Source organism: Natrix helvetica, assembly GCF_964273705.1.
Source record: "Natrix helvetica genome assembly, chromosome: 5".
NCBI classification, from domain to species: Eukaryota; Metazoa; Chordata; class Lepidosauria; order Squamata; family Natricidae; genus Natrix; species Natrix helvetica.
In genome coordinates this window covers 67,120,580-67,135,953 of record NC_138551.1, presented here as the reverse complement: position 1 = coordinate 67,135,953, position 15,374 = coordinate 67,120,580, and the positions used below count along the sequence as shown (strand labels likewise).

The 15,374-nt window shown below is 35.5% G+C and overlaps 1 protein-coding gene across 4 annotated transcripts in view; it reads right to left on the bottom strand.

Annotated features, from left to right (window-relative positions):
* Window positions 1–13,362, bottom strand: part of EDRF1 (erythroid differentiation regulatory factor 1) — a 33,364-nt gene extending 20,002 nt beyond the window's left edge. The window contains exons 1-8 of one of the 4 annotated variants that reach the window (XM_081954805.1): window positions 13,010–13,362; window positions 11,577–11,791; window positions 7,799–7,865; window positions 5,250–5,375; window positions 3,962–4,086; window positions 2,540–2,699; window positions 590–691; window positions 195–316 (exon numbers count right to left, since the gene is read on the bottom strand). In XM_081954805.1, coding sequence (XP_081810931.1) covers window positions 195–316; window positions 590–691; window positions 2,540–2,699; window positions 3,962–4,086; window positions 5,250–5,375; window positions 7,799–7,865; window positions 11,577–11,791; window positions 13,010–13,123 — 1,031 coding nt within the window. In that variant the 5' untranslated portion in view covers window positions 13,124–13,362. The remainder of the gene's footprint in view (window positions 1–194; window positions 317–589; window positions 692–2,539; window positions 2,700–3,961; window positions 4,087–5,249; window positions 5,376–7,798; window positions 7,866–11,576; window positions 11,792–13,009) is intronic. The other 3 variants (XM_081954808.1, XM_081954807.1, XM_081954806.1) reach the window with 3 other exon arrangements.
* Window positions 13,363–15,374: the final 2,012 nt, after the last annotated feature.

The following is a 15,374-nucleotide window of genomic DNA, read 5'->3' as shown; positions in this document are numbered from 1 at the left end:
GTTTTTTTTGCCAAATGGGTAAAACATAGATTAGACTTTTTGAAAGCTCCTCATCCATTGCAACTACTTAAGCTTAGTTCATATTGTACAAGGAATTCATTTTTGAAGTGACTTTTTAGCAACAAGTTATAAGTAAAAGAATGACAGAAGCATTTTTCAACAGGGAGCTATCTAATTTAATTCACTTAATTCACCTGAGACGCAAGCTGACAGCAGGGTATCTTCCTCCTCCAAATATAGGCATATTTGATCCTACCAACATGTGGATATCTTCAAATGTCCATAAGATGTTCCTAACGAAGTCATTTTTAAGACCCTTTAAATTTGAAGAACATACCACGTATAAACATTTATTCTCTTTATTATAAAAGAAAATGCAGCATAGCTTTGCAGACTTAAAAGAAAGCAAGATGCACAAAGAGCAAATAAGCCATAATACATGGTAGCTATTCTAGACTTTCACAATAAAAAAATCAAGATTGCAGGTGCCACAAAACAATTGATAAAAATGATTCCCCCCCCTCAGCTGCACTGTAAATCAAACTGAGCAAAGGGTTTTCCTCATGTCAAATTCCACATAAAATCATACCTGACTGCTTTCCCCGTCACTGAACAAAGTAGTTAGTTTTTGTTCTTTGGGGGCTGAGGCCACATGCCCCACTACATATGAGGATTCAAGAGGTACACTTCCCTGTGAAAAGCACAAGGGCATAAGTGATTCTAATGTTGAAATGGTATAAACTCTGCTTTCAATAGTTTTGCACATTGGATAACCTATCTGTGAAGGCTTTTTTCACTGACATACATATTATTTTCAACCAATACCTTTGAACCATCATGAAAATTGTTAATAAACAACTCCTTGTTAAGTCTTTGCAATTTGTGTGTTCATATAAGCAGCTTTATCTAGAAAATACGAAACTACCAATTTCTGCATAAAATTCAAGGAAGATTATGTACACACTAGTCTTCTTTATGTACATAACAGGTACTAAAATGTTTTGCAATAATAAAATTATTAATGTTCCTAATGGATGACAAAATGTTTGCTTGCATTTATATTATAAATCATTTTGAGTTTTATTAACTGTTTTTCATTTTCACAACTTCTGAGCCCAATCATGGAAGAACAAACCCTGACTTCTCTTTTAAGACTAGCTCTCAGAACAAGAACTATATTTGCACAGAGAAACGACTTTGCTTTCCTAGTTCCAGTAATCTCATTCTATGCTACCCCATCTCAAAAGTATCATATCATGTTTAAGAACCAGACTTGGAGCCATCTGAAATTTAAAAGGGGATGATCAAGCAATTGGCGGTTAAATCCTATGAAGAGAGAGATTGTAGGAAATCAGAACATCAGAGCAGTTTTGACAATTACTTAGGGTGGTAATTGTCTTCTTCATTGAATAAATTGAAGTTGAACTTGGCCAGTTATCCAATCTTGGATAACTCCTCCACTAGGAGGCAATCTCTTCCAACTTTGAGTTTCTGACTTCCTATGTCTGTCTTTCTCTATTCTGTGACCTTGATACAAAGGGAATTTTCTCAAGTGCAGGTAGTTGTCAGTTTAATATGGCAATCTGGATGGGATTGCCATTGCTAAGAGATACATTTGCAAAGTACAACGTCATGTGATCACATCATTTAAGAGGTGTAATCTCAAAATGCATGAGTTGCTAAACAGAAGCAGCAGGTGTTCCAGATTAGGAGCATAAGAGTGCTGCAGAGGGTTGGGGCAAGTTTCGGATAGGCCAAAACACAGATTTCTCCTTTTTTGGATACTTGGGACTCTGGAACATTTTACACCAGAATTTCTGTAAAGATGGACCATAAAGAGACGGGGAAAATTTTGGAACAAATTCAAGAACATGTGAAGAACAGAAATATACTCGAAGAGCATCTTACATCATCAGCAAAAGTAATGATTATATAGCAGAGATTTGGCATATTTTTTTCTAACAACATACGAAGATTGAATTACAGATTTTCCTTATTAACAGGATTACCTGTAGCAAAGTAATAACAATTAAAGCTGGCCTGACATAAATAAGGTCATGGGGTATCATATAGGCTTTAAACAATCTATTTTTTTTCCAAGTTTCTTTTCCATTCTCCATTCAGAGCTTAAAACAGGGAAGAAAACCATATCAAACCAGATAAGAGCATAACTTAAGTATTTTTCTCAGACAAACTTTTTTCACTTTCTATATAACTAGGAAGCTCACAAATATTCATATTACCTGTAGCACTTTATAATCTCTTCTGAAACACAATCAAAGCAAATAGTCTAATTTATATTGGACTTATATTTAAGCTCATGTACATAAATGACTTGGAGATCCTGAACACTCTTCACACCATGCTATCTAGTGAGCTCTTGCACACTCATTTGTAACACACTCCCATTTACTTATAAAAAAGGGCAGGAAGCAGCAATTTTTCCCTCCTGTTCAACAGTCATCAGAGTAGACATTGGCAATGGGGGGGCGATAAGAAACAACTGCTACTATCAAGATAGGAAGGACACACTATTTACCTGATTAGAAGCACTTGCATCTTCAGAAAGGGAGGAAGGCATTTCAAAAGGAGCTGGCCAAGAAACCCTGCTAGGTTCATCCGTTTCATCTTCTGTTGTCTCTTCTTGATTTTGCTCTTTGGAACCAGGAACAGGTTGAGCAGCTTCATCGCCATTGATGCTGACAAGAAAGAAACGGAAAATGTTAATTAAACCATTTTCACAAAACATTACATTTTAATAGTTATTTTTAATAACACCCTAATAGTTACAACATGAACACACATATTTTTTTGTAATGTATTTTTTATCACATACCGTAGCATGGTTTCAACAGAAGAGAATATAAGTATTACATTTTTCAATCAGCCATTTTTATTTTTATCTACATAAAACTAAAGTTCTCAAGATGGTATCTATACTCCAAGCAACTGCAACATAATAGATTTATCATTTTTAAGTGGGAGTCTATCATACTTAAAAAATTAGCCTTAATTTTATAATGCTATATTTCTTTCCAAGGATAATCCTATAAAAAAGTCTTTGCAGTTTAACACAATGCCAGCTACCGGGAGCACATGCAGAAAGGATAATGGAGAAGTATCATGAGTGTACTAGATAAGGGATGAGTAAATAGTATGTGAATCATGAGTGTACTAGATAAGGGATGAGTAAATAGTATGTGAATATATGTTGCCCATGTTTTATCTTGGTGCATTTTGATGTGACATACAATGTGTGTGTATGTGTGTGTCTTTTTGTGGAGATTATTCTATTTGCCATTTTCTGAGAGCATCTATTTACTTTCCCTGAAAAACTATTTTGGCATAATTTGTACAGGCCAATATATATAATTTGGGATTCAGCCTTGTCTCTGCTTTGGACCCAGTTTCCTGAAGAAGTTACCTGTCCCTGGGTCTCATCATTTTGCTTCTGATAATTAGATATTAGACCTGAAAAGTCATATATTTTCCTAAGTGCAATTTGCTGCCATTCAACTATACGGATTCACCATTAAAAAAGTATAAACTTATGAGCCTATCTTTGTAGCAATAAGACAGTCTGTTAATTAAATTTCATTAGATAGTTTAGGAAAATATTAAATAGAAAACATTCATTTTTTGGTACTACATCTGAATTCAAAGTGCTACATGTTCATGGAAATTTTAATATTTCCTTGTCTAGCTACAGGAAGTTGCAGCTCTCCAAATGAGGACCTTTTGGAATGACATTCCATGAGAAATGAGGGACTATAAAATCAGGAGGGAAAATCACCTGGTATGCACTCTTCTTTTTTCAGTCAATGTTCAGAAACAAAAGAGATATAATGTTGCCTAAGCTTTGAAATGATAAGTTTTACTTAGGATGTAGATACAGTATAGGTTAAACACACACACAAAAAACAATTTTAACAAAATTAAAAAATAATATACCAAAAGGTACCTGTAATATAAAAATTTGGAAAGTATAGCTTTGTGGTACCAATGTTCTTTGCTCTTCTTTTTTCGTTGCCACTTCTGATCTATTAATCTCTGATAGAATTCTTTCAACCATGTCCAATCTCCAGTCTAAATGACAAACAAAAATAAGTATTCAAAAAGGTAAATAGTAATTACCTTATTAATAGTTAAATAAAAAGATAGAGATTCCCTTGAGTTAAATATAGTTCTGATTTCCACAGTGATATCAGCTTTCTTGACAACAGTATATAAATACATAGAGCCTAGTAGTCAGACAGCACACCTATTTCTGAAATACAGGTACTCCTCGACTTACAACAGTTCACTTAGTGACCGTTTAAAGTTACAAAAAGTGACTTACAACCATTTTTCACACTTACAACCGTTGCAGCATTCTTATGGTCATGTAATCAAAATTCAGAGGCTTGAAAACTGATTCATTTACGATAATTTCCATGTCTTGGGGTCTTCTGACAAATAAAGACAATGGGGAAGCCATATTCACTTAACAACCGTGTTAACTTAACACCAATTATTCAATTTAAGTGTGGCGAGAAAGATCATTAAATGGAGCAGAATTCACTTAACAAATGTCTCGCTCAGCAACAGAAATTATGGGCTCAATTGTGGTCATAGGTCAAGGACTACCTGTAAAAGATTAAAAATGAGTGGTTTTCCAAGCCCTCCCCACCCTTTTTAAACTTTTTTGGTTTAGTTTACAATCCCGAAACTCACATCTGTTAAGAGATCTGTTCATTTGGAATGGCTCATTGAAATGTATGTACCCTTAGCCTACGAATTACCTCTTTAATTATACATTAGAAAGACTGGCCAATATGAACCTTAGGAGGTCAAGCTTAATTTATTGTTCAAAATTAGATAATGTATTTTATTTAGTGATCATCTATTTTAGTGTTTTTTCCTACTTTGTCTAATAATAGTGTCTCCAGCTGTTGAAGTTATATATTATGATAACAACACACATTGCGTACAATAACTTCAGCCTTTGAATTCTTTCAACTGCTTCATCAGACAAAATTCTAAAAAAATGAAGATGCATGCCTTTCATCAAAATGTATTGATAGATGCTGCACAGAATTAAACTAGAATTGGCTGCCATAATCCTAACCCTATAATTCTCCTGAGGACCACAAATTGTTTCACCGCCCAACTCTCCTAGAAAGAATCATAAGTGTTTCTGATAATATAATTGAAGAATAAATAACAACACTGTAAACTAAATAAAATATTACAAAATATATTGTGACCACCTGCGATGATCTCATAAACAGTTCTTGAATATCTAAATCATCCAACAGAAGCGTCCTCCCAATTCGATGTACTGCCATGCTGACATGTGATTTGCTGTAAGGTATCTTAAGGAGCTTTTTAATATTCTGCAGAATAAGAAAACATAATGTTTTTAAGGAATTAAGCAGATCGGCAATTCAGAAGTTTCTACACAGATAAACTTGAGAGGAATCATAAAAGACAAATGAATCAGTGTTAGAGCATAATTACTAATATTTGTGAACACCATCAGAATTTTGAAAGGCTTTTTGGTGAAATTTGAAAATAGTTCAGATATTCTGCAAAATCTCTGTGAATTCTGATTAAGGAAGCCACCTTACGGTTTGGTGTAACATTGAATTAGCACCTCACATTTCCTATAAATTTGAAATCGTGAATCAGAAATGGTTTCAAAAGCATTCAGAACCTACAGTAGAGCCTCTGGTCACAAACACTTCTGATCACAACCAAATTCACAATTTTTTTTTCATGGCCGATTTCCTCTTCCATGTCATTTTTTTTTTTTTGTAAGCGCCAAATTTCCAAAATTACGTTTGGGTCACGACCAAATCAGTTTGCGACCAAAGTTATGGAACAAATTATGGTCGTGACCAGACGTTGTACTGTATGTTTTATACTAAACATAAATTAGGGGAACGTTATCCAAATTAACAAATTGTGGATATTTCTCTAATCCTAGCACTGCTGTAACTAAAAACTAAAAATATTAAGCAGAGGGAAAGTGAAAAGCTGTAAACCATGGCTTATCTAATTATTATGCAGTCAAATATTACAGCTTGCAAAAATTCCTATGTGGAAGTAGGAGTAAGCTAGAAGTATGAATAGAAAAGTATTAATGTACTTTATAGTATTTTGGTTTTGGTTTGCAATAGTCCTGGTTAATATTACAACAGGGGTGGTCATTAAGGTCCAGAACTGTTTTTGAAATGTTAATTCCAGCCCTCCATGTGGCTTGATCTCAATGACTTGTATCCCTGTCTCACTCTAAAATAACACACACATTTCTTTTTCACTCAGAAATCGCCCACTCCTATTTTAGGAACTAATAACCTGAACACGTATATTACTTTGATCTGCCCTAACCAAAAATAAATCCATAATCTATTTCAAACTAAGGCTACATTCCTGGTCTGGAAAAGGTGAAAACATGTCTTTGTGAAGATAGTGTGCTAAACTGCATAATCGGTGCCTACTGTTTTTAACCATCTCCAACTGGAAACAGTCGAAGTATATAGTACAAAGTCATTAGCCTGGCATCTTTATATACCAAACAGGGTTTTTAAAAATTGCTATTAAAAACACTACAAAAATATCAAATTATGCTAATATGAGAAAATACTCAGAACTCTCGAAGGTTTAAGGAATATTATAATTTCAGGAATGGAACAAACCATAGCACTTCTATACATTTAGTGGTACAGTGGCCAGGAGGCAATATTTCTCCATCATAGCATCTATCTGTGAGAGTTTTGAAGAAATCTGTTCTTAGAGGTGAGACTTGCTTGAACATCGACTGTCTTCTGGCAGTTGGTCAAGACTGATCTCTACAAAATTTTAGACCACCCTCTTCTCTGTAATACCTTATCTCCCCACTCAAAACAAAACATATATCAAAGGTTCGTGAACTACTGAATGTAGCAGAAGAAATTCCAAATTCTGGGAAATTAATAAATTGTCCCATTTTAATTCATGAAAGTTTGATTGGACCTAAGTCACTTCTCTTAATAGAAAGGTACTGTCACAGATTTTTTTTGTTAACACAGATTAGTGGACTCCAAACTCCAGGAGACCCAACACAACCCCACCTAGCCTCTAGCCAACACACCAACATACACTCACAGTTCACTACTTTTCTCCTAGTCTACTACAGCTTCTGCTACTCCACTACTACTTCCCTTTTGAGCCCTGTTTATTGAGAACAGTAAGATTGCTTCAAGGCTCCTTTAATTCCCCAAATAAACACAAAGCACCTTGTCTCTCACACCCACACCACAACTCCAACATCACAACATTCTACTGCCTCTCTGCTAAGCTTTTACATTGCTAGGCTGGCTAGAGAGAGACATGGCACCAACAGTCTAGGTGCTGGCATTTTGCAGGCAACCTGTCCTCTCACGTTCCTTTGGAATGCAATCCATCACATTTGAATTAGATTTTGCCAATTATACTATTAAAAGATAATCTATTCTTCTAAAATATGACTAACTCAATATTAAAAACTGTAAGTATTTAATGCTGATAAATAGTAGCAGTAATTGTTATTTAGTATGATTAAAATCAGTATTGATATATCAATATAATATAAATCAAAATTGACAATAAACACCAAAATAACAATACAAATATATAATGTGGAATATAAATCTAATAAATATAATATATAAATGCAATATAAATGTAATAAAATAATTTATTATGAAACTCTCCCTCTTTAAAGTAGTAAGATCAATTAAATAATCTATCAAGTTTGGACTATATGCTATGTTATGTTACTTAAGAATATACATACCTCAGAATCAGATACAACATCCACATCATTTCCAACTGAGTCGATAAAATCATATGCCATGCCAAAACTATTTTAAATAAAGATATGAAATTAATCAAGTATTGCATTTATTTTTCAAAATGAATGTACTAATTTTTTATTATTTCAGTTTTGTACCCCATCTTTTCATCTCCAAGGCATTTAAAGCAGCTAACAGATTTTTTAAAAAAATTGAAATCTACTTAAAAACTGGTGTTAAAATCACCATAATCTAATTCAAAAAGCCTGGCTAAAAAGGGAATTATCTTTTTCTAAAACCAAAAAAGAAAGAAGAACTGCCGAAGGACTGTATTCCATAGTATTTAATCAATGAATAGCTTTCAAATGTAATCCAAATTATATATCTAAACAACATTATAAATAATTTAAATATCAGAACATTAGACCATTGCTTTTTTCTGACCTCTTGGCAGAAAGGATGTGTAGGGAGATGCTAAGAAACCCATCATTACCACTCATTCAGTTTTAAGCAAGAAAAGAGAACCACAATCTATCATCTCCATTATTGCTATTTGGGGGGGGGGGGATATGCTGACTTTGTAAACCGTTTAGAGGGCATAAGAGCACTATGAAGCATAATATGTCTAAGTGCTCTTGCTAATGATTTTTAGAGGAAAGGATCTCAGTCTCAGAAAAATATTTTTTTATGTAGTATTTATTGCCATTATTTTTCTTCAGAAAAAAAACATAATGTACAGGTAGTCATCAAATCACACTTACGTTTATAAAACAAGTCACCATTTCACTAGACTCAATTTTAAGACTTTTGCAGAAGTTGTTAAGTGAACTCATTTTTTGCTATGGGGCATTTTTTGCTAGAAACTGCAAGTAAAAGCTGGTTTCTGGCAAAACATTGTAAATCATGGTCATGTGATTGCATCGTGCTGTAAGCAGCTATAAATGTGTGCCTGTGTTACCAAGTACCAGAAATGCAGTCATGTGACATCAAAACTTTGAAACCTGGTCACAAATCCAAGTTTTGGAATTTATTGTAACTTCAAAAGGTCACCAAACAACTGACCCTAAGCCAAAGACTACTTGAATGCATTTCTCTCCTGAACAAAATGTATTAACTATATATAAAACATATTTTATTGATCACCAAAGAAAAATGGCAGTAGAAAATTCTAATAAAAAAGGTTCAGATAGTTCTCGACATATGATCACCACTGAGCTCTAAATTTCTGTTGCTAAGCAAGATAGGTGTTAAATGAATTTTGCTTCATTTTGCACCTTTTTTGTCATTGTTGTTAAGAAAAATCACACCAGTTGCTAAGAGAATGATGTGGTTGTTAAGTGAATCTGACTTCCCCATTGACTTTGCTTGTTGGAAGCCAGCTGGCAAGGCTACAAATGGTGAATGCATGACCCTGGGACAGTGCAACTATCATAAATACATGCCAAGTGCCCAAACTTTGATCATGTGACCACTGGGATGGTTCTATGGTCGCAAATATGAAAAACGGTCATAAGTCACTTTTCAGTGCCCTTGTAACTTCTGTTACTAAACAAATATAGGTTGTAAACATATATATATATATATATGTATATGTATATGTATATGTATATGTATTTGTGTTACAACCCCTGGTATGTACTGATTATTTATCAGTACAAATACAACACATATATATATATATATACATACATACATACATACATACATACATACATACATACACTTACCTATATATGCTTAGTTATTATAATGAACACAGGAGTAGGATGGGGAGAGGGAGAGCTGGTTAGAAATGTATCATTCGGTACTTATACCGTAGGTCAGACTTCCATCAAATTCTTGCAGAGAATACAACTGTTCCTTTCTAACCCTATTCACTACTCTGGTTTATTCCTACACAATACACACACTGGCCCACACATCAAAATAAGATTGGCTTCAGATCAGAATTTTGGTAGGTAGATTTAAGATTAATGAATAAAAACTTTAAAAAGCCATGAAAGATTATTTCAATATATGATTACTGTGGCAAAATATACAGATGGAGATTCAAAACTACCCATTATGGAGGAACGGTTGATGAAGTTGACAGATTTTGCCAAAATAGATAAATGTTATTTATTTGTATCCTGCCTTTATTATTTTTACAAATAGCTCAAGGTAACAAACACATCCAAGTCACCTCTTATTTTCCCCACAATAATCCTGTGAGGTTAGTTGGGCTGAATGACAAGCCCAAGTCACCCAGCTGCTTTTCATGACTAAGATGGGACTAGATCTTACAATATCCTGCTTTCTAGCCTGGTACCTTAAACACTAAACCAAACTGGCTTATTATAAGTATTAGGTATTTATCATATCTGAATGAAATGAATTTGTAATTTATGGTTTTATTAGATTATAGAAGAAAGCGTAATATGGTGTAACATTAGAGATTAAAATATATTTGTACTTATAACTGTTATCAGAAGCCACTTCTTTATATCTTTTTTCTTCCACTTTTTGCTTTTTTTGTTTTTTAATCCATACTTTATATTATTTTCTGTTAGTTTTTATTTTGCTTATACATTTTAATTTTGTAGGTATGTTTAGTTTAGTTAGTTTAGTTTATTTAATTTATAGACCGCCCCCTCTCCCCGTAGGGACTCGGGGCGGTGTATGTATGTATATAAAATAATGTTGGTAGATATACTATATTTGGGCTACAAAATGTGGGACAGTCATTAGGTAACACACAGATACAGTACAGAAAAATATTTGCTATACCATCTAATGGTCATCTAATTTTTTACAGTCCAAATTAGGGACTGTTAGGGATGTAACCCTAGGCTTGGCTTGGCAATGTATATAAGCTATGATTACTTTACTGTTACTTTAAATGCTTAATAGATGTAATTGGTTTGTTACCTCAAGCAGCCATAAGAGGGAGCCAGAATGGCTATTAGATCTCTGTTTTGTTAGAAGCTGGTTGGTGTATTTTGAAGTATTGTGGTTTGCTACTGTTTAGCTATACTTTGTGTGTTAGACTGACTATTTTGATAACTGAATTACTGAACCGTGTATGACTTGGACTGTTAACCGGACTCTGAATACCTCTATATTTCTACATAGTAAACTACTATATTTTTATACTATTCAGTGTCTCTGTATGCTGGTTTGTGCGTGTTCTTCCATATCACTCTATTACGCTTCTCTGCATACTTGCTCTTCTAACAGGGAGCTTAATTACTTAACAGGGACCCCAAGGTATGCTCCTCCCAGAAAGGGAGATTTCCTTGCTGTCTCTATATTATATTATTTCAAGGGTTCCTCTGCACTGCCTTCATAATATTCCATCCTAGTTCTACACTATTGCTTCTCCCAGTTTCCATTTTCTCTAGTCAATTTTCCTGCCAAATCACCATTTCATAAGCTAAACTTTGGGATTATAATTAATTGGTTCTTAAACCAGCAACTTTATTTGGACCTAACTCTACTAAGAGTCCAATGCAATAACATGTCTGTTTTCTCCAACAGCTTTCCATTTGCTGAAAATGTAAAGTTTCTCTCTCTCTCTCTTTCACATACACACACATGTATATATGTATATACACACACACACAATGTGTGTGCTGTTGTTTATAAATGAATGAATTAGTGAATTGGTGAAAATTCTTTAGATCCTGTAATTTTACCTTCTACACAATCAAATTTATCTGTAAATCATAACTTACAAATTGTCTTTTAACAAACGAGGTTATTTTTAGTAAGATAGGGATAAAAAAGATTCCCAATATTTACCTTGAAAATGGTTTGCTTTTCTTGCTGTTGCCAAGAATAGTTGCCCCTGCTGCTCCCAGTTTTGCACTTTCACGCAACCAGTTAGCAGGTGGAAGTTTTAGATCAGTCTTTTCTTGAAGACGGGAAAATGCTGCTTGTGGTGGTGCAGATGAATATTTTACCACAGCACTGCTCTTTATTTCATTGCCACCAAGCAACAGCATACCAGTAGATCCCTAAATTGTATATAAAAAATGAATTATGAAATTCAACTGCACATACTCTGTACACTCATTTGATCACATTCAAAACAAATCGTAAAAAATAAAATCAAAAATAACTACTCAGTTTTGATATGTATGGAGATTCCCAGTCATCCAGGTCATTGTTGTCCCAAAGGTGCTTTTTCAAGAGGTAACTGGACTTTCATTGTTTTTCCTGGAAGACATTTCGCTTCTCATGCAAGAAGCTTCTTCAGTTTTGATATGTGACAACTAAGCCTATCAGCAGTTTGAGTAACAGAGTTCATCCCAAGGGGTAATGAGAAATGCCTTCTTGTGGATCCTCAATACCAATTGAGGAATAAATACATTTCTACTGTCACAAAAAAAGGAAGACTAGCAAATGCATTGAAGCGGTTTTGATGCCCCTCTACAACAGTAGAGTAGAGTAGAATAGGAGTAGAATAGAATCGAAGCAGGAAAGGACCTTGGAAGTCTTCTAGTCCAGCCCCCTCCTCAAGTAAGAGAACCTATATTATCTCAGACAAGTGGCTGTTCAGTCTCTTCTTAAAAACCTCCAGTGATGGAGCACCCATGATTACGGAAGGCAAGCTGTTCCACTGGTTAATTGTCCTCATTGTTAGGAAGTTTCTCCTTAATTCCAGGTTGCTTCTCTCTTGGATTAGTTTCCATCCGTTATTCCTCTGGTGCTTTGGAGAATAATTTGACCCCCCCCCCTTCTCTGTGGTAGTCTCTCAAATACTGCTATCATGTCATCCATACTTACTATACTATACTATACTATACTATACACTATACTTATACTTATACTATACTTATACTATACTAATTATATTATCCCTGGATTTCCACTTCACAAGGACTCCACTTGTCTTCCTATTTAAGCAACTGGAAACTACAAATACCACGGAAGTAACTAACCATGGAAAGAGGTTGTGCATGAGGAGTCCCAGAAAAACTGGCTTCTCTTTGGGTCACAGTTATGGTTTGCCTTCTCTCTGTCCCAACTTCACCCATTTGCCAGGTCCTGCCATGTGAGAAAGAATCTAGACGCTGCGTTTGTTCACCTGGCCCCAAAGCCCAAGGCGACTGCCACACAAAGGCGGCAGACGTGGGTTTCACATCTGGTGAGCTAAAGGAACCGCTGGGACCCCTGTGTGTGTGGACTCCCGCGAAGGAGTTAGCAGCTGCCGTAAAGCCGCGTTGAGATACCTGTTTGGGCTCTTCTTGCTCTCCTGTCAGCGCTACTTGCCCGGCTTCGGACGTCCCGGGGTAGCTTCTCTCATTGGGGCAAACCCCAGCCCCCATTCCCCAGAGGTCTCCCATTCGTTCCGCTCGGCTCGCAGCCGCCAACAGAGCAGCAGCTGCCACAGGAAGTCGAAAGCCCTCTCTGGCAGGAGGCGGTTCCTGCAATTTAGAAACCACCGGAAAGAACAAGGAGCCACCCCGGGCGCCCAGCGATCTTTTCGTTCTCGCTGTGTTTCTTTGGTTCCGTTCCTCGCCAGAGGAAAAGCTCCCGCGCGCAGGCGAGATCTCGCGAGATCTCTTCTGTGGGAGGGAAAAGGAGGCGAGCGGGGCAACCGTGGAGGAAAGTGTAGAAGCGGCGCGTTCCTCGCTTCGCTGAGGAGATATTCAGAATAACAAAATTACAGGGTTGGACGGGACCTTGGAGGTCTTCTAGTCCAACCCCGTCTCAGGCAGGAAACCCCTATACCATTTCAGACAAAGTCTGGACTTCTATACCCCATCAGGATAGCAGCATTTAAGTATTTTGGAGAGTTATAGTCGAAAAATGTTTGGGCTATCTTTTGCTTAATATAATTGGTGACGCCTACTGCTTCAGCGACAATGGGTGACTTCCAATCTGGTTTAAAACTTCCAATCCGATTTGTATGACTTGTTCAGTCATAGAGAACGAGTTTGTTGCGGGAAACTTATTCTCAAGATATGCTGGAGCTTTGGCTGAAATCAGAATATTTTTTTTTTAATATGTACATTCAAATGTCATGAAATGACCGCAGGTAATGACATACATCTATGTTAATCACTGAGGGGAAGGTTTTTAAAAAAATATATTAAAGGACCATACAAACTTTTTAAGGAATACATTCTAAGTTGAAATAGTTAGAAATGCTGCTTAAAGTTTTTTTGGAACTTTTATTTCCAAAAAATACTAATACATTGCTGTGTACAGGCTTTTCTAGTGGTTAAACTGAGGCAAGATGCCAGTCAGTAGGCAAAACGGGAACAGGGTTGTGCTTCTAAAACTCATATTGCAATTTCTGTTATGTGGCAAATGTGCATCCTCTTACAAAGGGAGAGCATAGATTTAGCCATTTAAAAGTGTTTTCCTTTGCTTCCACATGTGAGGAAGAGGGTGTGAATTTTATCCAATGGCTGTTCTACCATTCCTCTAAATTGGGGAAAAGCGGTTGTTATGGCTAGTGCTGGTGCTTGTTTTCTTTGCATTTGTCCAGAGTAGTCCAAGACTTTTGCAACTTAGCAAAATGCTGGGATTAGAGCACAAAACTGAGACAAATGAGATCAAACCAGGATCTTTGATAAGTGTAGCTATGTATTCTGCATTAAATCAAAATTCATTTCTAATATAATATCCACTCATTATGTTTAGACTCTGTATCTCAGGCTCAAAGCATCTTACCTTCTGATCATGACCCAAGGCAAAATTCTGCCTGGTCTTGTATTGTTGCAAAGTTATTTTTGTACAACTGAGAACATTACTGTTGTATAATCTTTTAAACTAAACACATTAATAAGAACAGTAAGAATTGTGAAGCACAAATACATACTATCTCCCCTCACCCTCAGTCTACCAGTGCTGCAGTTCAGTACACAATGAAGTTAAGATCATATTTTCTTTTTGCAGCCATTAATATGTTTCACTATATAGAGAATCTATGAAAATTTAGCATGGCCAAATGTATACATGGTATTAACCCATGGTTAGCTCTATAATAAACCACAATTGGTTGGATTTTGTGCATGACTTGCTAGGCTATTCTGGTTACTTCTAGTATAAATTCCATATTTTCTCCATCGCTGTGTTCCACAGAACCTTTTAATCGGTCTAAAAGTCGCCTTGAAACTGCAGCCACTTTAGGTCAATATAATACATTCATCCTTAAGGCTCATGTTATAGTTAGGCTTCCAGGGAGAGGGAAGAAGAATAAGATTGCCTATTAACCATTATCAAGTAGACTGATTTAGCTTGTCATATAAACACACTAAGCCATAAATAATGCCTTTTAAATTAGTGGCCCAATTCACTTTATTGTATTTGTAAATTATACAAGTTACACTGGATTATGATTATGAACAGATGTTCATAACTTCAAAGTGTGTTTATATACTGCATACATCTAGTTGGTGACCATAATTGATCCCACTTCAGGATTTCACCAGACATACTTTTCAAATTTCACATGAGCACACTTCTATATTCTGTGGCAGTCTGTAACATTTTCACTTTGTTCTGAGCAATTTCCTTATGTCAATTTCCAATCATTCCTTTGTGAGACTAATCTATTTTCTATGTCATAATGGATTTATATGAGAG